Genomic DNA, 21,988 nt, shown 5'->3' with positions numbered 1-21,988 from the left:
CATGCTTTTCCCTGGTGCTAGCAGATGGCTCTCCATCCTCTATGGCTTTCACACATAGTCTCAGTTAGCTCAGGGGACACAATGGGAAATTTGACTGGAGTTCCTTTTTCAGAGACCAGGATGTCAAGTCCTCCCAGATACGGGGTGGGGAGGGTTTTCCAAATTCTGCTTAGGAACGGTAGGATCCTGTCCTGGGGTGGTGACAGGTGGGAGACACTGGGAGCACAGGCGGTGGAAACCCCAGTAACACAGCTCCTCCTGCTGTTCCTGGCAGGTGGTAAAGAACACAGACTCTGCAGCCAAGCTGCTGGGGTTCAATTCCTGGTTCCCCCAGGCAGCAGCTGCTAACCCAGGGCAAGCTATCTAACCTCCTTGTTCCGTGATCTCCCCTCTGTAAAGTGGAGACCAGGACAAGGATACTGATGATTTGATGATGACGACGATGATGGTAGCACATGGCTGGTGGGGCGGTTGCAGTGTTTAATTGGGCTCGTGTGCAAAACCTTTAAAGAGCGCAGGCCCAGAGCAAGGACCACTGGGCGTGTGAGCTCCCATCATTACTACCACCTGCAATACCTCAGCCACCCCAGCGAAGCCTTGAATACTTACTCTGTGCCAAGAACTTGTTTTGGGCACATGTATTAATTCATCTTAATCCTCCAAGCTGCTCTTTAAGCCTTCTGCTTATGACTTCTGTGGTTAGTATGCAGAGACTGAGACCCAGAGAGGTTCAGTCACTTTTTCAGGGAGGGTCACCCAGTTCGGGAGTACCAGAGCCAAGCGTCTAGCCTGTCTGTCTGGCCCCAGAGTCCGGGCTGTTTATCACTACACCAGTGGTTCTTACACTCGAGCCTGAGTCAGCATTCCCTGGAGGGCTTGATACAACACAGGATGCTGGGCCCACCCCAGAGCATCCGACTCAGCAGGTCTGAGGTGGGGGCCCTGGGAATGTGCATTTCTAACAAGTCCCCGGTGATGCTGATACTGCTGGTTGGGGACCACACTTTGAAAATCTCTCCCTGCCTGGCACGAGGCGGCTTCGCAGAGCAGTACAGCGGGGATGTGATTAGGCTTTCCATCACATGGCCTGACCGGGCTCTTCCTGCACTAGATCAGCTGCCCATGCACTCCTTAAAAATTCATCTGTTACCCAGTTCCTTACATGATCTCCGTGTCTGAGCCTCCTGGCCAGTCGGGGCGGAGGAGAAGGCCCCGAGCGCCAGTGGCATTCATGTGTCCTCCTGGCCTCTGCCAGGAGGGAGGCAGGCAGCGTCCAGCTACGGCTCTTTATCCCTACAGACTCTGGTCTGAGAAAGGGGAGGGACAGGGAGGCCTGAGCTGCTCCGTTTCAAAGGCACCCAAAGCCTTCAGGCCACTGTCAGCAAAGTCGGCTGTGTTCCGCCCTGGCTACTCCAGAGAGAGGCCTCAGTTAACCTTTTGGCCCTAGTTGATGACACTGTGCTCCAGGCTTCTCGTGGGGACCCGTCCTCGGGCAGCCAGGAGTGTGGCCTTTGTCGGGAGGGCCGGGCGCCGTCATTTCTCCCGGAGCGTGGTTCTGGCCCGCTGTTGCCATGTGCCTCCTCCATCTCCATGCATAGCACCACCCTCTCTGCCCTTGCCTGGGTGACCCTTCCACTCGCCAGGCTCCCCGGCCCCAGCCTTGATCACACTCCTCGGTTTGGAGCTCTGGTCTTATTATCTCCCTCGCTCTTCCGCTGCTCCCTTTCTGCAGGTCCATTTCCCCCATGGCAGCCTGGACTTCCCTCGCTGCCTCTCCCTTTCTCAGATTCCTAACCCTCCTTCATCCTCCAGGCCCACCAGACACGGAGCTCCACAGGGACCCCTTCCTGGAGGGACCCCCCACGGGTTTCCCTAAAACAGTCTCCAGGTGGTAACCCCGCGTCCTACACTCAGAAATCCTGCTGAGGAGGGGCCAGGGGGTGGGGTGAGGGAAGCAGACAGATTCCTCCTGCAAATCCAGGAGGCACTTTGGGCAGCCAGGGCCCAATTTGTTCATTTTAGTCAATTTCCAGTGTGGTGACAGCCCTTCTCCAGACTTCCTGGTGGCACCTCCCCATTGGCGATCCTCCACCAAGTTTCAGGCGGGGATTGCTAAGTCCCCTTCCTAGCTATGAATAATGACATTTGTTCCCAGGAGCCCTCGTAGGAATGCCTTAACTCCTGACAGAGTGCCTCTTTACATCTGGACACATGACTCTTTTATTCTCTTATATATGTAGGATCGTGCAACCTTTTAGGACAGAAGGATTTGATAGGAACAAAAGTAAACTCATTTACTAGATTTCTCTAGATCTGTGATTCTTGAAGTAGGGTTCCCAAACTAACAACGTCAGCATCCCCTGGGAACTGCCTAGAAATGCAAATTCTAGGCCAGACCTACTGAATCAGGAACTCCGGAGGGAGGTGGAGCCTGGCTGTCGGGTTTACAAGCCTCCGGGTGATTCTGATACCCAGACTTGGAGAACCTCTCTGTGATGCTGTTCTCAAATCCACACCTGGCCTGTGTTTCTTCAACCACTCATCTTGAAGGAGGGTTGGGATGCAATGTCGGCCTAATCAGATTTCTTTATAAAAAGGCCCAAGGCAACTTTCTGCTCACAATTTTGTTGTTTTTAAGAGAGCCATAGATTTTCCTTGAATCCCAAGAGTAGATCTCAGAATGAGGACAGGTGCCTGGCCTGGTAGACAGGTAATTAGCAGGATTATGCTTTCTGTATCTTGAAGAGCAGCATGGTACTCCTGCCTGTCTCCCTCCCCACCTGCCTTCCCTGGACTCAGGTTTCCCTGGTCCTGACAGCACCCTAGGCAGTTGCCTGAGTGTGGCCTGCACCAGGCTCACCTCTGGTTCCCTCCTCCCTCAACAGTCCCCCCATCACTTTTAGTCAGTAGGGTCGTCCTTTGGTATCATCTGGGGGGATTGGTTCCAGGACCCCCGCCAGATACCAAAATCCAAGGATGCTCAAGTCCTTTATATGAAATGGCGTAGTACCGTCTGCCCTCCATATGTGCGGGTTCTGCATCCACTGATTCAACCAACTGCGGATTCTATCCACGGTTGGTTGAATTCGAGGATGTGGAACCCGCAGATACAGACGGCAGACTGTCACTGTGGTTTCTCGATTTTCCCACGGATGCTCTCACAGATGGTCTCTGCATCTTTGTTTTCCTCTTGTCACGACAGCTCTGGAGTAAAAAATGAGTGTGAGACTTTGGTCCCATCACCACGTCATCCTGCATGTACCAGAGCTTCTCCTGGGGCGGTAGGCTCCCCGAGCCAGGCTGGCTCACTCTGCCCCTGAGTGGCCACTGCTGGGAACGCCCGTGTCTGCCGGGCTATGCCCTTCTGGGGCTCCAGAGACAGTTCGTGTGCTTCAGGGCAATCAGCTTTTGGTTAATTTGTCTGAAAAGAAACTCCCAGGGAACAAAACCCCCAGAATAATCTCAATGACACTCAAGGTCTGATATAAAGCAGGCGAGTGAAGGAACAAAGTTGACTTTAAGACCTTTTCTGGGGTTTGCGGCCTGGTGAATACCCAGATGCAGGTTGATCTCTGTCCACACCTCTGACCCTCAGGCCTCGGGGTGAGGGCTGCTTCTTCCCTGGACCTGTGGGGACTTTGGGCTCTGCCCAAGCACGTGAAGGGTGGGCTGTGACGGGCAAGGGCATAGACACCAGCACGTCTCCAGGGGAGGAGATGCTACCTGTTCTCTCATTAAAACGGGTTTCCATATTATTTTGTTGAACTGAGATTTTGTCAGTATTGAACTAGGGGGCATTGCCTGGGCCTCTGGTATTTGTTTTAATGGGCTTGGCCTGTTGCAGCTTTGGTGTCTGGAGATGAGCAGATAAGGGGAGAGACGCCATCCATGAATGATGATAGATTGTGTTCATTGAGGGCCAGGCCTTGTACCACCTGCTTTATGCACCCCGTTTGCCATACCCCATTTAATCCTCACCACAACTCCAAGGACTGAGGCACAGAGAGGTTAAGGAACTTAACCCAGGGTCACAGAGCATGGAAGTGGCAGTGGTAGGACTGGCCTCCAGACCCGTGTGATGCAGAAGTTTTGTGGGAATTTTCTGGTGAACTTGCTGCACATTTACTGAGCACTCACTTACTGGATTCCAGGTGCTATCAAGGATATCACACTGAAAAGAAATGGTTGCCTTCAAGAAAAGCAATCTGATGGGGGCATGCACAGCTGCCATTCAAAGTGGCAGTCTGAGACGTGGGCTGTGCTCAAGGCCCAGGAAGAATGCAGTGAGAGAAGGAGGAGGGAAGAAAGGTTTCAGAGTGCGTGGCACTGACCATACGTAGAGAGAACCACTTAAATGTACCTGAAGCTGGGGAACAAGAACACAAAAGGTGTCGAAAGCACTGGGCAGTGCCAGGAGAGAGGGAGGAGTGTCAGGAAGCTCCAAGGGTACAGGCAGCCCGCTGGGTGATACCCTTCCGTTCGTGGTTGGTCTTTAGTGTTGGTTATGGGGAGGGGATGAAGGATGGGGGAGGGACTTGGGTGGTGGGAGAGTATATGGGAACAGGAGGTTGAGGTCATTGTCTGAAAAGATTTGAACTTCAACGTAGAGTCTGGACCTGATTAGGTGGGCCAAGCATTCTCAGAGTCCAGTAATCTGTGCCCAAGTCTGGTCACCCATGCGTCCTTCTCCACCCCCCTGCCCCCCAGCATGTGGCAAGTCCTGTCCCCTCTTTCCCTTCCTGTCCTGAGCTTCTCCAGTCCAAGTGGACACTGGCAGTCACTCAGGGATGTTGCCATGTACTTGAGGACAACTGACGTGATTTCCTTCCGTACAACAAGCTATGTGACTGCTTGATTGTGGGACAGATTGGCATCTGGGGAAGAGACATCTGATGACCTTGGTGAACTTACAGTTATATTTCTCCACCTGTTGGCTGCTCCTCTCCACTGAAGGCCTCATCAATTCCTGGCTTTGATAGATGCTCTAGGCCTGTACCTTCCAATATAGTAGGCTTGGCCACCCGTAGCTATGGAGCATTTGAAATGTGGCCAGTCCAAACCGAGAAGTTCTGTGAATGTAAAATACACATGGATTTCAGACACAATACAAAAAAGAAAAAAGAATATGAAATAGCTCATCAGTATTTTTTTACACTGATCACATGAACTGATGGTATTTTGTATAGATTGGGTTAAGTAAAATATATGAACACAACAAATTTCACCTTTTTCTTTTCACTTATTAAAATGTGACTCCTAGAAAATTTTAAAAAGTGTGTGTGGCTTGCGTTATTGGTGAGTGCTGGTCTAGCTCGGGGATTGGCATACTTTTCATAAAGGGCCACATACTAAATATTTTAGGCTTTGTGGGCCATCTGGTCTCTGTCACAACTGCTCAACTCTGCTGCTTTAGTGCAAAAGTGACTTGTATTTGTTTTCTATTGCTGCTGTAACACATTACCATAGACTTTGTGGTTTAAAAACACAAATTGCGTGTCTTACGCTCTGTGGGTTAGAGGTCCCACATGGGTCTCACTGGGCTAAAATCAAGGTGTTGTCAGGGCTGGGTTCCCTTCTGGAGGCTCCGGGGAGAATCCGTGGCATCACATCTTCCAGCTGCTAGAGGTCATGTGCATTTGTTGGCTTTTGACTCTCTTTGCCTCTGTGCTTTCTTCTGTGTCTCATCTCTCTCTGACCTCTCTGCCTCCCTTTTCCATGTTTAAGGACCCCTGTGATTACTTTGGGGCCACCGGATAATTAAGGATAATTTCCTCATCTCAAGATCCATACTGTTAATCACATCTGCAAAGTCCCTTTTGCCATAGAGGTTGACATATTCACAGATTCTAGAGATGAGGCCGTGGACATTTTGGAGGACTGTTATTCCACCTGGGCCATAGATTTAGACAACGTGTAAATAAATGGACGTGGCTGTCTTATAATAAAACTGTATTTACTAAAACAGAGTGCTGGCCCACAGGCCATAGCTTGCTGACCTTGGCACCCAACGATTAATGAATCTGCACACAGTTCCAACGTGATTTTTTCCCCACATCACCAAGCAGTTCTGGGACACCAGCTGGGAGTCTCACAATTCAACTCAATTTTGACATTATCTACCCAGAGATAGCATCAGACTCCACAGGCTAAGGGCTTTAGTCCCACAAGGCCACCCTCTACTACAGGTGCTAATCGCAGCTCCAGGTTGTCACCTGGGCTTCTGACCAATCAGCCATAAATCAGAGGTTCCATGACCCCCTCCTTAGGTTCGATCAATTTGTTAGAGTGGCTCACAGAACTCAGGAAACTCATCTACTCACTAGATTACTGGTGTATTACAAAGATATTAAAGGATACAAATCAACACCCAGATGAACAGATACAAAGGGCGAGGTCTTGAACAAAAGAGCCTCTGTTCCCGGGGAGTTTGGGGCCTGACACGAAGGAAAGTGTTCTGGTTCCCCAACCCCTGTCCTTTTGGGGCTTTATGGGGGCTTCATTGCCTAGGCACAATTGTCCATTGGTGATTGATTTCCTTTCCTCTCAAAGTAAATCGAGGGGTGGGAATGAAAGGTCCCAACCCTCTATTCATGGTTGGTTCCCCTGACAACCAGACTCCCATCTTTAGGGGATTTCCGAAAGTCACTTTGTCCTCTGAAGCAATTTTAGGAACTGAGGACAGGACACCGAGTGTTATAAGAAAGGGTGCTCCTGTCGTTCTGATCCTTCAAGAAATTCCAAGGGTTTGGGGAGCTGTGAGCCATGAACCGTGGATAAGGACCAAATATATACTTCTTATCACCATGATCATTTCTCTAAGTATATTATGTGGGGTGATATTTTTGCTAGAATTCCATGGAGGAGGTTCTGTGGGCCAATAAGCTTGAGAGATTCAATGGGTCAGATCCTTCATTTAGTAAAGGCTCTGAGAAGTTCTGCAGTAAACAAGCCTGTTTAATTTTATATAGTACCACATTTTTCAAGCAACGTGAAACTTTTTCCCTTGTAATACCCACTAATATATGGCAGATCTCAGATTCCTAGGAACATTCTCTGGGAAACCCTGGTTTAGCTCAGTCCAGGGCCTTGTGGAAAAGCTGCCTGCAGTCTCCTGATCTAAGGTCAAGACACCAGTCACGTCACTTGAGATTTGATTAGAGAAAGCATTTTGGCTTCATTAAAGTTCATTAAATGAGCCATCCAGTGTAATTTAGCTGAATAAAAATGGCTCAGATGGCTTTAACCCACACCCCCTCTTACAGCAATTTAATTGAGGGAAAAGCAAATATGTCAATGATGTAGAAAAACACTTCTTGGCCTCCAAGAGGGACACAGGGCAGCGGCATCTGCTTCCTTGTCACAGGCGCTGGATTTTAAGGGGTTGGCTTGGGGGGGCTCGGGGGTGGGCAGCAGGCCTTGGTGGAGAGATGGCCTGGAGCCTCCTTCCTTCCCACTGGTTGGTTCAACCTGAGGAGGTTGATGGCAGCCACCCTAACTGCTCCTCATGCGGGGCTGCAGGCATCTTTGGTTTGGGCTGATATGCCTAAAGTCCCAGGTTCAAGATCATGACGTGTAAGTTCCCTGGTTCTCAGAGAAGCGTGGAGGAGACTGTCAGCCTTCTCTGTCTCCATGGTTTGTTCCTTTTTAGCAACTCTCTGTGGGGTCAGTGCTGCATGAAGGAATTCTCCTTTCTTGACTTTTTTTTCCAGATCCTTCAGAAATTTCAAAAGAATCTTGGCGTGGCATGGCAGGGGAGGGAGTTGGCTGTCTTCAGGAAGAATGAGGAGAGAGTTCTTTCATGGGGAAAGTTAGAAGGGGAGAGACAGACAGCTGAGGAGGTGTTGGGTCTTCAGGAAGGAAGAATTGCATCTTTCTAATGCTGCCTTCGTGGATGGAGGAAATCATATTTACATCATGATGTTGGCAGCCAGCAAGCCACAGCCCCCATGGGAGCCTGTGAAAGCAGGAGGGGTTGGACCTTTGTTGCTCTCTGGGGAGCCATGCTTGCTGCTCTGAGCCCATACGGTGCTTAGACTAGTGCTTTCTGCAAGCAGCAGCGTGAATCCTCTAGGAAAAGTCAGTGACCATGGCATTCACCATTAAGGATGCCAGCTGAGCATACCCCTGGGTCTCTGTGTTCTCTCATAACCATCTTTTGCAGCAGGAGGCTTGCGTATGCCCAGCAGGGAGCTGACTGAGTGGATGGATGCCATGCTGCATCTTCATGGCTGCACCCTGATTGGGAAGCTGGTTCTCTAGAGCGATGGGACATAGGCAGAGTGAGGGAGGGACTGAAAATCATGACTTTGGAGGCTTTCAGGAATCACAGTTGGGCAGCCAACTGTCAGGACCTTGGGGCAAAAGAGGGGCTGAGGACAGGTATACTAGTTTGCTAGGGCTGCCGTAACAAACACTGCAGACTGGGTGGTTTAAACAACAGAAATTATTTCTTCACAGTTCTGGAGGCTGGAAGTCCAAGATCAAGGTGTCAGCAGGGTTGATTCCTTCTGAGGCCTCTTACCTTGGCTTATAGGTGCTGACTTTTCCTCGTGTCTTCACATCATCTCCCTCTGTGCATGTCTGTGTCCTAATCTCTTCTTATAAGGACACCAGTTATATCGGACTAGGGTTCATTTCAATGGCCTCCTTTAACCTTAAGTACCTCTTTAAAGGCTCAGTCTCCAAATACAGTCACATTCTGGGGTCCTGAGAGTTCAGACTTCAACATATGAATTTTGAGGAGACACAGTCCAGCCTGTCATAACAGAAGATAAAACCCAAGTGAGAGGGACTAAGGAGATGCAGTGGTGGAGTGAACATCCAGGAGCTGAAGTGGCAGTAGGGCGAACCCAGCAAAGGTCTGTGGTGTGGACAGGGGAGATGCCCGACTGAATGGTGCCGGTGGGGCAGTCTGGCTTAATAGCACAGGAACGACGGGGCACCTGCATCCAACAATCCCTTACACACTCCTCAGTGTCCTAAGACACTTAAGACCTAAGACACAGCCTGCCCCTGGGCCTGCCTCTGCTGGTACAAGAGGAGGTACTTCCAAAGTCAGCCGTACCCTTAATCTGGGAAATCCATGGTACCTTCTTCAGGATCACTGTGGACGGGAATCAGTGTCTCCTTCTCAACTGTCAGCCTCAAAGGATGCAGTGTGTTTTGGGGCAACAGAAGGATTCATCTGGTTGGCTTCTCTTGGCTGCAGGGTCCATCTCGAGTGACCCTCTTCTTGGATGGTAGGGTTCCCAGGGTAGAGGGTGACATCCTTCCCAATTGTGGGGCCCCATCCTGCTGCAGTTGGGCACCCCCTTTAGGAGGGCCATGGGGACTGCTTCCCATCCTGAGGTTCCCCTTGTTCACCACAGGGCTAATGCAGGAGGGGCCATCTCAGCCTGTTCTTCCTTAGGTTCAGAGTTTGGCCACCTGTGTGTCTGGCTCCCTGTTTCCAGAGGACCCAGTAGCTGCATTGCCATGGTTCATTACTCTGGGCCCCAGAGTCTGGGCTGTGAATGAGCCAGTAGTGCTGGACAAAATTAATGGCTTTGTTTGGTAGTCTCAGGTGAGGGATACGGGGGCGAGGTCGTGGAGCTTGATTTTGGGAAAGTGTTTGATGCATCATCTCGTAATATCTTGCTCACTAAATTAATTCCAACGGTCAGGTGACTTGGAAACTGGCCATTGACTCAAGCACAAGTTAGAGACGAGTGATAATGGATCTGTAAGGGAGGAGGCTCAGGGCTGCGGTGAGGCCCAGAGGTTCTTAATTAAACCTTTGTCTGGTGAGGAGGGTAACCGGCCCATCAATAACTGATAACAGGTGAACACAGGTGAGGCATCAGCTAGAAGGAAAATCAGGGGAAGTGAGTTCTGAGTGGGTGTTAAGTTGGTTAAAGCCCCCTGCCTCTTTCCCATCTGCCCAGCACATGAGCAGTTATAAATGCCTCTGAAGGCAGGATGGCCAGAGGTGTGCCCTGCTTGCCTTGTTGGCAGTGTATGTTTGCCTTTCTTGTCTTTTGTGTGTTTGTTTGTCTCTGTGGCTGGATGCTTCTATCGTGTGTCTCTGGCAGGGTGCTGTGTACGGTTGCCCAGGTTGTGTGCACTGCTTTCCTCCTGGGACTTGTGCAGCACAGCGTCTGTGTCTTTGGGGACACACACTGGGTCGTGTGTATCTGTACTTGGGCGTTTACATGTCTGTGTGTTGGTTGCAAATGTTCCTGGGTATGCCTCTTGTGGCCTGTTGTTGGAGTCTTCACGTTAAGGCTACTCAGAGATGTTCAACTTTCATTGGCCACCTCTGAGCCCCAGTTTCCTCATCTGTTGCATGGAGATAATAGCAATACCCGTCTTGTAGAGTTGCTGTAAAAATTAAATGAGCTCATGAACGCAGAAGTGGGTAACACAGTAGCTGGTGCTTAGTAAGCCCTTGGTGAATGGCAGCTGTTGATTGTGAGATGGTGCAGGGCGGCAGGAGGGGCTGAGAGAAGGAGAGTATCTGGACTGCGGAAGGAGAAGGTGGTCTGTGCACCACTGGGACCGTCAGTGAGGAGGGAGGGGAGAGGGCAGTCGTGGACAGAGCCCACGAGTGTTGCTGTGGCCGCTCCATCTGGCTAAAGAACCGGAGGAATCCGGAGGGGCCCTTTCTCCTCCAGGTGGGGCTTGGTGGGTGGGGGGAGGGTGGGGAGAAGCCGCAGATGAGACACCCCTGGGAGAGCCAGAGCCCACCTCCCCCCTTACCAGGTGTCCCAGGCCCCCTCTCCCCTCTAACATGTAATAAGGAGATAATGCTATTTCTTATTCTTTATTTGCCCAGAATGCCTGTTATTTTCTTTCTTTCAGAATCCAATTTTCTCTTGACATTTATGCCTAATGTAGCAAAACATGACCTTTGTGAAAGGACATTGCTGGCAACCCGCTCCCTGCCTCGGGCCCCCCAAGAACTACTGGCACACTCCTGGGCTGCCTCTCCCTCGGAGGTGGGCAGGGCTTCCACTTCCCTGGGACCGCTCCCGTGTTCCCGCCTCCTCCTTCCGGCCAGGGGTGGAGCCGGGGGCGGGGCGTGTTTCCCAGGGCTCAGTGCGTCTGGCGTTCCCGGCGGCCGACTCTCACAGGAGCTGCTGCTCAGTTTTAGAACCAGGGGCTTTGTTCCAGGCTGCGCTGGAGTCGGGCAGAGAGCTCAAGGCCCCCGGGCCTTGTCTAACTTCTGCTGCCCCTGATGCTGTTGTGCGTAGGCTGTAAACCAAGAAAAGCAAAACAAAACAGAAGACTTCTGTCTGGGTGAGGCACTCACCTTTATTGAAACATCATAGCGGCTCATGGTAATGGAGAATTACCATGAACAGGTAATGAAGCCTGTTATCCTTGACCCCGAGTTCCAGCTCCGGGTGTAAGGTCAGCACCTTTGATGAGCGTACGTGTCTGATCCCCTGTTCTCCCTCCCAATCAGGAATTGCTCTGCAGGGAGCTGGGTGCCTGGGTGTCCTCAAGGGGCCATCATGCAGTTCTTCTGTCACCCTTTTCCTTCCGGTCAGTGGGGGAAGGAGGCCGTTTGTAGGAATAAGATGTGCCATGGTTAGGGGTTCTGTGAAGCTGAGCATGTGGATGGGTTGAGGTTTATAGTCTTTTAGTGAGAGCCTGTGTTGTCACACACACCAGTGCTCTACAGTCCTGCAGAGAGGAAGTGGGTTACAGTATGGGGCTATGGGAGGCTCTCCTAGCAAGGGCTATGGGCTTAAGGACTCTGAAAGGAGAGAGTGCTGGGGACTGGGGAGAGAGTGGGACAGTAAACTTGAGTGATACCTACTGGACACCTTCCCTTCGCCCCAGTCCCCTGCACCCCAAGAATGGGGTCTTCCTCCCCCACACAGTCATGGGCTGTCACCCATGAATATGTGTATAAGCAGGAGTCTGTGTTTGCATTTATTACCTACATGTTTAATGGACATAAATACGCACGTGCTTATACACACGTGTGTGCATGTGGATAGGTATTTACCTAAGTGCAATTCTTCCCGCTCTCCTTTCTCATCACTAGATAAGTACATGGTTCCTGGGTGCCACTTGAGCTCTAGCTGTCTCCAGCTGCTGCCTTGAAGGGCTGTTACCACATCAAAAGTTGTTTGTTGAGGGGCTTCCCTGGTGGCGCAGTGGTTGAGAGTCCGCCTGCCGATGCAGGGGACGCGGGTTCGTGCCCCGGTCTGGGAAGATCCCACATGCTGCGGAGCGGCTAGGCCCGTGAGCCATGGCCGCTGAGCCTGCGCTTCCGGAGCCTGTGCTCCGCAATGGGAAAGGCCACAACAGTGAGAGGCCTGCGTACTGCAAAAAAAAAAAAGTTGTTTGTTGAGCCTGGTAAAGGCAGAGCTGCCTCAAATGGGAAGGGGAAGCCCTATCCCATAGCTTGTCCTTGTGTTTGAATATCTGCTCCTCTGATGAGCTGTGTCTACTGTCTGTACCTCACCCAGCCTGAACTTCTCCCCTGATCTCCAGACCCAGGCATCCAACAAGCTATCTTATCTCTCTTCTTTGGACGTCTAACAGGCATCTCAAACTTAGTGTCTGCAAGGGGGAGGCTCTTGATCCCCACGCTGCTCCCCAGTTGGGACCCCTTTGAGCCTTCCTCGGCTCACTAAATGACATCACCACTCTCCTGGTTGCTCAGGTCTCCCTCCTCTGCCCGATCCAATCCCATAGGAAGTGCTGGCAGCTCTCCCTCCACCACCTAGCTTGAATTCCATCAGCTTAATTGTCTCTACTCTCTCTTTTTGCCTGGAATACTGCAGCAGCTCCTAATTGCTCTGATGACTTCCAGTCTTGGGTTCCTATTTTAAAAAATGGTAATTAGATGATGCCACGTCCCTACTTAAATCCAGCCAGTGCCATCCCGTTGTTCCTTAAAGTAAAATCCAGGTGGCTTACCTTGACCAGCAAGGTGGGTGTGGCGGGTCCCCTCTCCTGCTTATCCTAGACCACTCTTCTACTTCCTTCCTCACTGGGCCCTTTTCTGGCCCCCTAGTCCCTCTCAGGCCTTTGCACTTGCTGCTCCCACTGCCTGGAACACACCTTCCCTGACACTAGGCTCATTCTCACTCCTCTTCTCAGCTCCGACATCCCCTTCTCAGACGGCATTTCTGGAAGCATCTTCTGACGTAGCCCCGTCTCTCTCCCACATCAGTTACTTACTCCACTTTGCTTATTCCCTTCCTTCTGCTCATCACAAACTACACTTCTTTTGCTTATTCATTTGTAACATGAACATAAGCTCCAGAGGGACCTTATCTGTCATCCACCCCCTCGTTCCTTAGTGTAACCTATATTTGGCTCTCAACAATTATCTGTTATAGAAGTCCTCTAAATATAGGTGCACCTGTAAGCATATGCATATGTGTATAAGCAGGAGTCTGTGTTTGCATTTATTACCTACATGTTTAATGGACATAAATACGCATGTGCTTATACACACGTGTGTGCATGTGGATAGGTATTTACCTAAGTGCAATTCTTCCCGCTCTCCTTTCTCATCACTAGATAAGTACATGGTTCCTGGGTGCCACTTCAGCTCTAGCCGTCTCCAACCACTGCCTTGAAGGGCTGTTAACACATCAAAAGTTATTTGTTGAGGGGCTTCCCTGGTGGTGCAGTGGTTGAGAGTCCGCCTGCGGATGCAGGGGACATGGGTTCGTGCCCCGGTCTGAGAAGATCCCACATGCCGCGGAGCGGCTGGGCGCGTGAGCCATGGCCGCTGAGCCTGCGCGTCCGGAGCCTGTGCTCCGCAATGGGAGAGACCACAACAGTGAGAAGCCCGCGTACCGCAAAAAAAAAAAAAAAAAACTTGTTTGTTGAGCCTGGCAAGGTAATAACCATGGGTGTGTTTCTTCTTTTATTCAGAAGACTAATGACTACTCCTTTCCCCTGTACATCCTAATGCAAAAAAAAAAAAAAAAAGCCATTAGGAGGAGGACAGAAGTGTGAACAAAAAAGCTGATGTCTTGATCATTGATGGACAGGATTGCTGAGGGAGGGACTGGCTTGAAGGAATTGTAGGTGACCTGCGGAGTATTTTCGACTTGTGTGAATGTTAAGAATGTTTGTTGAGGGCTTCCGTGGTGGCTCAGTGGTTAAGAACCCGCCTGCCAAGGCAGGGGACATGGGTTTGAGCCCTGGTCTGGGAAGATCCCACATGCTGCAGAGCAACGAAGCCCGTGAGCCACAACTACTGAGCCCGCACGCCTAGAGCCCACGCTCTGCAACAAGAGAAGCCACCACAATGAGAGGTCCATGCACTGCAATGAAGAGTAGCCCCTGATCGCCACTACTACAGAAAGCCCACGCGCGGCAATGAAGACCCGATGCAGCCAAAAATAAATCTATTAAAAAAAAAGAATGTTTGTTGGTAACAGGGCACAATAGTTTCACTTATGCAAGGTGAAGAAGTCCTAGATATCTCTAGTACAGAGTAGTGCATAGTTAACAATACTGTATTGTACACTTAAAAATTTGGGAAGAGGGTACGTCTTCTGTTAAATATTATTATCACTAAAAAAAAAAAAATAGAGAGGGAAGAAACTTTTAGAGATGCCAGTTAAGTTTATGGCACTGTTTATGGCGATCATTTCATGGATGTATATTATCTTCAAACTCATCAAGACATATACATTAAATACGTACAGCTTTTTTGGTAAGTCAGTTATACCTCAGTAACTAAAAAAAAAGGGAAGGGATAAATTAAGAGCTTGGGGTTAGCAGATACAAACTACTATATATAAAACAGATAAGCAACAAGGTCCTGCTGTATAGCACAGGGAACTATATTCAGTATCCTATAATAAACCATAATGGAGAAGAATGTGAAAAAGTATATATATATATATATGTATAACTGAATCACTTTGCTGTACAGCAGAAATTAACACAACATTGTAAAATAACTCTACTTAAATAAAAAAAAAAGAATGCTTGCTGGTTTGTATACCTTATACTCTGAGAGTTCTCTGTCCTCCTGTAGAAGGGTGGGTTTAAAAAGGCTCTCTGAAATTTCATTGTGGTGAGAGCATATGGGAGAATGACCAAGAAGTTTTTATTTATTTCATTTGATTTGTACAACCTTGCCTTTTAAAAGGTCTCAGCATCCTCTGCAGACATGATCTGTAGCCTCGACTAACTGTCAGATGTACTGTTAGCCGAAGGGAGCAGTGGAGAAGAACAACAAAGCCAGGCTCCCATGAGATGACCACACTTACTACGGAGAGCATGACATGCCACATTGTCCTTTAATTTCCTCTTTATTTGTCGATCTTGCAGAAACCTGTCGAGTAACCGGCTCACCACACTCTCATGGCAGCTCTTCCAGACGCTGAGTCTTCGGGAATTGTAAGTTCGGTTTTGAAGACTGTCCAAGTCGGTGGAGTGGTGGTCAAAGGTTGGGGGGAGGCACCTGAAGCTGGGAGTACACCTGAAAGGGCTCCTTGGGTTGGATGATGTGGGTGTACCATGTTCAGTGAGAGTGAGCCACCCCATCCCTTGATTTCTGATGCTCCTTCTGGGCGCAATACATTTCAGAAGATAGGAATCTCATCTCTTAGCAGGACCTAGTTTTGTGATCTGTTGGAAATTAGTAATAACATTTATATTTATATATATTTATAATAAAGATAATTTATCAAGTTATAATAACATTTGCAATATATAAATAGATTATTAGGTGTGCTTTCATTTATATGACCTTTGATTTATCATCACATGTCATGGGAGGTAGGTATTATCATACCTCCTGTATAAAAGGTATCTCTACACTTTCAGCTGAGCTCCAGAAAGGCATGTGAAACACAACCAAGATCACATTGCTAGGGATTGGCAGAACCAGAACTTGAACCCAGGCCTTTGACTTCAGATTGCATGTATTTTCCACTATCGTGATCTTCTGTCAGCCTCTTTGGCTTGAGTATGGCCATCCTGGAGGGACTAAGCCCATATATTTATTCAGTCTGCTTGTGGACTGCTTAGATTTGCTGCATTCCGAGGCTGATCAATGTACTCCCACCCCAGCCAGCCATTTTGCACAAACACACATTGGATGGATGAATGAAAACTCGTGACCACTGCTGGAAAAAATAAGTCATGTTGATGTGTGAGTCATCAGGGTCATCTCTGTGCGTGAAGGACGGCATATTATGTTGAGGGGACAAATCAAGGAATAAGTTGAAAAGGAATTGAGGCATGGATGGAGTTAGGGAGTCAGGGTTCCAGAGACACTGCTCATGTGTCTTCCCTTTTACTTGATGACTCAGATCCAAATTCACTGAATGCAGGTTGCTTTCTATCCTTTACCAAGAGGCAGTGAATGGCCTTGGATCCCCGCCCATGCTGCTGGCCTTTCAACTTGTTCTCCCTCCACCTGGTAAGACCTGAGTTCAAGGATGCATCATAACCTTACCTTTTCTGACCCAGTTGGTCAGGAAGGGGAATATTTACATCTCCATGGCAGTCTTGTACATACCCTACTCATCCTTATGGACCCAAGTGCCTACCTGATGCTTAAAAATGCCAGTCCAGGGATGGGAAGTACAGAGATGGTCTCTGACAGTGTTGGAGAGTTTAGGACAAGACTGTTGTGGGTTGCTTTCCTGCTTTAGGATTTTGCCCCTCCCACCAGGCTTCTCCTCTGCTATGAGCACAATAGCTCTAGTGATCAGAGTTCTTTAGTCATACATGGCTGCCATCCAGCTGCACTCAAATAAAAACTCCTACCTGAGCTTGAGAAAAGTTGCATATGTACTTATTTTTTTAAAAAACACTGGAAAACTGGACAATGTCACAGACGTCTCAGTGTCAAACTGTTACACTTGATGCATTGTGTTCATTCCCTTCTTTGTAGGTGGAAAAGACGGTAGAGGTAAATTAACATGACTGCTTTGATCACCGCTAACACTGATTTCTGAGATCTTTCTCTGGGCCAGGCAGTGTGCCAAGTAATCTATCGAGTTACGAAAGTTATTTAATCCTTATAACAATTCTATCAGGTCGGAATGGCTACTGTCACTTCAAATTTGGGGACACTGGGGTACTTAGCAAGGTTTAGTATCTTGGTTAAGGTCACCCATTAACTAAATGGTAGCACGTGGACTCAAGATCTTGACCGCTATGCTTCGCCGTCTCCCAACTTTCTCAATCTGTTTTCAATCCAACGATCTGTTCTACAGTAACTTGAAATAAAAATGCACAATTGCAGATTTTCCTTACATTGCTCTAAAACTGACCAGGAACCCTGCCCTAAAGGAGCTAATTGGAGTCTTTCATCCGGTTCTCCTGGGACCCCTGCCCCTTCATCTGTGGGAGGCCAGGGATAGCATCTCTCCAGGGGACATCTGGGTCTACTGTTGGCTGAATTATTGCAAAAATGTTCAGTGCTCCTTCTAAAAAAATCATTGGCTGCGAAATCGATGGTGTGCTGCCCCGGTGACCTGTTTCGTGGAGTTTTAGAAACAGTTGTTCCGTGGATATATATTTAAAGAAAATGTCAGATTTCTCCCAGAGGATCATGGGATTCTGCATTCATCTTTGCCTGTGAATCAATATACCAGTGAGCTGGATGTGACTTATGGGGGAATGAAGACGTTCCCTCCAGGGTGAGTCAGTGTGTGAGAGCCACCATGTCCACGGAGTATTTTATTTCTGTCATATTGTTAAATAAGTAAAAAAATTATGTTGGAAAATAAAGAAGCCCCCCCTCTAAGGAGCAGTCACCCTGGTAGGGGTCTGTTTTTTTGAGGAAGAATTGAATGTTGAGAGTGGAAAATTTATCTTTTGGCTGGAGGGGCTGCATGTTGGCTCTTAGCTGTGGCTGTGATTAAAATCCAAACAGTCCCAGTTCCTGGCAAATGGAAGAGTGGGTCATATTTTCTTGTCTGACTTCCTGATTAGTCCACATGGTGCCATCTGCCATGAGCCATCTAGACTGCCAGGGCCTGCCCAGTGGAGCCTGTGGGCTGGGGTGTGGGCATGGATCGGGTATTTCCAGGAAGAAAGAATTTCGGCCCTAGAGGAGAGAGGCCAGAGGGAGATGGCTCTGTGAGCTGTGGCAGCCAGAAGAACACAAGGGCAGAAGTGTGAGGCTTCGAGCAACCTTCTGCAGGAACAGAAGGAGCAAGCTAGGGCATTTAACAATTTCTTAGCATGTTTTATTCCATCACTGAGAATCTCTGCCTGCCCCAAGCAGCCCCTCCTCTGATCCTTGATAGAAGAACTAATGCTGTTGGGATTCCCCATCAGAAGGGCTGAGTGTCTATGACTTTTCCAGTAGCAGAGAAGGAGAAAAAAGAGGTGTATATTGAGTATCTAATATATACGAGGTCCTGTCGCACCCCTGGAAAAATCCCACAGAGGAGGTATGCTTAAACCCAGTTTGACAAATGAGGGATTGGAGGCTTGGCCAAGTGAAATAACTGGTCCAACATCACATGGCAAGTAAATGGGAATTGTGATTATTAGCATTGCCACCATCCAGGTCTATTGTTTTCAAAGACCAGCTCTTTCCTTACCCAACTCGGCACCATAGCCCTCATGCTATGCGTCCCCTTCCGCCAGAACTCAAGATGGCGGGTCCCCTCAGAGGAATCAAAGGGGGAAAAAATCCAAACAAGTTAGCATCTCAGAGCCCTTACCGTGTGCCAGAGACTTCCTTCACTCATTTCTCATTTACTTTTGTGAGATGAAGGGTGTGGTCTTGGCCGGGCACCTGGCCCGCCTCTCAACTGTCCAGGCTGTGTTTTTCTCTTACTGATGGAACCAGAAGCATCTTTCAACACTGGCTTCTGAGTAGCCAGCACTCTTTCAATGGCACGGGTTTGGAGAAATTCGCGTTGGTGTTGCAAAGTGCTCTCTGAAGTTTCTGTTGATGGTAAGATGGTATTTTCCCTTTACCGAGAAGATGGGAACAGTCTGTCCAGAAAGCTGAGCAAGAATCAAAGAGATTGACTTAGAGGTAGAGAATGAATTGGAAAGAAAAGAAGCTTGGATTCTGAATCCCATGATACCATTTAGGCAAAGGCAAGAGGCACCAAAGGATATAAACTCACAGCACAGAAACCCTCCAGAAATACCCTAAGGACCATTAGTGTATCTCGAACAGGCTTCTCTTAATACCCTACATGCATGGAGCAGACATTGATTAAAATAGATTGGAATATTTCATTTTCTTAAAGCAAAGTGATAATTACCTCTGGTATAATTTACAGATTTAATCGACTTGGTAAAATATTAACTCTATTTTGGGGATGGGTTTGTGCTGATCCTGTCACTTTCCTTCCCCCAGTCCTGGCCCTGACCACTTGCCACGGCTCTCAAAATCACTTAACAATCATGTTAATAATACTGTTATTATAATAATAATTTTGGGCCTCTTTATAGCCCCTTTTACTTCACAAAGCACGTTAACATATATTATCACTAATCCTCATAGTAACTGTGAAGAAGGCAGATTGAGCACAATTACCCCATTTTACAGACATTAAAACAGAGCCTTGGAGAATTCAGGCTGAATGAATACTTGGTGTATTCATTTCCTAGGGCTGCCTTAACATATTCCCACAAATCTGGGGGCTTCAAACAATAGAAAGTGATTCTCTCACTCTTCTGGAGGCCAGAAGTCCAAAATCAAGGTGTCAGGAGGACTACACACTCTTCCAAGGCTCTAGGGAGAATCCTTCCTTGCCTTTTCCAGCTTCTGGTGGCTCCTGGTGTTGCTTGGCTTGTGGCAGCACCACTCCGGTCTCTGCCTCTGTCTTCATGTGGCCATCTTCCTCTTTGTCTTTGATCTTTCCCTCTTTTCTCTTATATAGATACCAGTCACTGAATTTCGGGCCCACGGTAATCCAGAATGATCTCATCCATGATCCTTAACTTGGTTATATCTGCAAAGACTCTATTTCCAAATAAGGTCACATTCACAGCTACTGGGGCTTAGGACTTTGACATATTTTGGGGGATGGGGGAGACACTATTCAATCTACTATAGTTGCCCAAGGTGACACAACTGGCTCAACTCAGATCTTTTGTTTGGATATTTTTTTTAACCACAGGACTGTTGGCATCTCCAGGGTGCCCTTTGGGCATGTTTTCTTCTGTGACAACAGATTCGGGCCCCCTCCCCATATTTCACTACCTGGCCATGGATTGCCACTGGCAGCACTGATGCTGCGGAGGGAAGAAAACCAGAGTGATGACTAGTGGGGAATCAGTGTTTTTTAAACACTCATTCTTGGCCTTGACTGTTCAGCAAAGTGTCTTTGTGCACAAACTCGGATGGGGCTGAGTTAATCTGTGGGAAGCCCCAAGGGCCCTACGATTAGGCCCTGGGCCATCTTGAGGAGAGGGCTGGGTGTTGGTAATCTTTGCTGTGAAGCAGCTGCTGTTGTATTATTCATGGGGCCGCCTGCATTATTGATGGAGCAGGGGAAGGCTTGCTTTAGGCTCCTTGAGTCTGCCCCTGAAGCCCTGGCTGAAGGCCCCTCTGCTCCAGACCTGATTTGATGCGAGAATGGACAGCATCATTTAGACCCAGGACTTGCCCTTCTTTGCTTCTGGTCCACCTCACTGTTTGACCCCTCTTGTCAGGATATGAAGACGATAGTGCATTTGCTCGGTGAGATGCCCAGGGCATCTGTTCTGAGACTGAAAATGCTTTCTGCCGTATGTATGTCTTGTTGTCCAGGAGGAGAGTCCAGAGGGATGGGGGGAAGAACTCAAAGTTCTTCTGCAGTTTCCAGGAGACCCTGGGCTGGAGGAAACGACCAGGTCTCATGGTGCATGCCTTCTGGAGGAAAAAGTTGGAGGGAAACAAACAAGCTTTTAGCGTGCCCATGCCTGGAAGGGTCTAAGACACACCCCACATATCTCACTGGATTCCCCTGCCAGCCTCAGGATGCTGTGGCACCGTCCACCTTTCTGGGGGGCCCCTGAGATGTTGGGATACGCAGTAGTGCAGGGCTCAGACAAGAGGCAGAACTGAATAAAGCACATGTAGCTTGAAGCAGCCTGGCCAAGACTCTCACCTGTCTAGTATTTTCCACCCAGGTGGGTAATTTGTATTTTTACAGCTACTTAAGAATGAATGACCACATCTTGTCAAGTAAGCAACTGGGAAAAATCAGGCTGACCTGGTTCAGTGTGCATGTGTTCTGGCATCTGGACCCTCAGTATCCTTCCAGCAGGGCTGCCAGGCCTCTCCTCACAGCCCCTACCGCGTGACTCCCAACCACTGTTCCACTCCCTTTCCCCAGAAACGCCGGACAGGGAATTTGACCTCCTGTGTTTCCTAAGGAAGCCCTCAGACGTTCCCTTCCCCTGCTTCCTCCTTGTTGTGAGGGTCAGAGCTGGTGAGGCATGTAAGGCCTTCAGTGTAGTGCTGGGCACAGAGTAAATGCAATGCAAACGTTATTATCCAATTATTTTTTTGACTTCTCCCTCATTTTCTCCTGTCTACCTTTTCTCTCTCCTCTCCCTCATTTCTCAGCTGCAGAAGCATCTGCCTTGACCCCACGGCAAACCCCTCCAAGGGTCCTGGACCTCATCCGTCACTTTGCTGCTCTAGGATCTTACCTTTCCCTCCCCACCCCCAGCCCTGCCCTTACCCAATTCCTAATATGTTTTCCCTCTTCCTTTCCACTGGTTTTTCTCTTCTGTTTTCAACCAAAGATACTTCTGTCTTCCATTGACTTCCTGTTGCTTGGAGCTTAAAACCTTGGGGTCATCTTTTACTCTTTCCTTTTCTTCTACCTCCAAGGAAGCACCAAATACCACCGTGTCTTCCTTTATGATGTTTGCTCCATCTTCCCCTTCCTTCTCCCCAATTTTTACCTCTCTACTCCAGGCTCTTAGTAACTAGGCAGCCATTCTCTCATGGTGGTGCAGGGTCCCATGGGGATCCCCAAGACCCTTACAGGGAGACCGAGATGTTAAATCTATTTTCATAATAACCCTGAGACGTTACTTGCCT

At 48.7% G+C, this 21,988-nt stretch overlaps 1 protein-coding gene across 7 annotated transcripts in view; it reads left to right on the top strand.

Annotated features, from left to right (window-relative positions):
• NTRK3 (neurotrophic receptor tyrosine kinase 3) overlaps window positions 1-21,988 on the top strand; it is a 378,355-nt gene that overhangs the window by 100,992 nt on the left and 255,375 nt on the right. For all 7 annotated transcript variants that reach the window (XM_065871976.1, XM_065871974.1, XM_065871975.1 and 4 more), the window contains one exon: window positions 15,298-15,366. In XM_065871976.1, coding sequence (XP_065728048.1) covers window positions 15,298-15,366 — 69 coding nt within the window. The remainder of the gene's footprint in view (window positions 1-15,297; window positions 15,367-21,988) is intronic.

This window comes from Phocoena phocoena, chromosome 2, assembly GCF_963924675.1.
Source record: "Phocoena phocoena chromosome 2, mPhoPho1.1, whole genome shotgun sequence".
NCBI classification, from domain to species: domain Eukaryota; kingdom Metazoa; phylum Chordata; class Mammalia; order Artiodactyla; family Phocoenidae; genus Phocoena; species Phocoena phocoena.
This window is presented reverse-complemented; position numbering and strand designations above follow the sequence as displayed.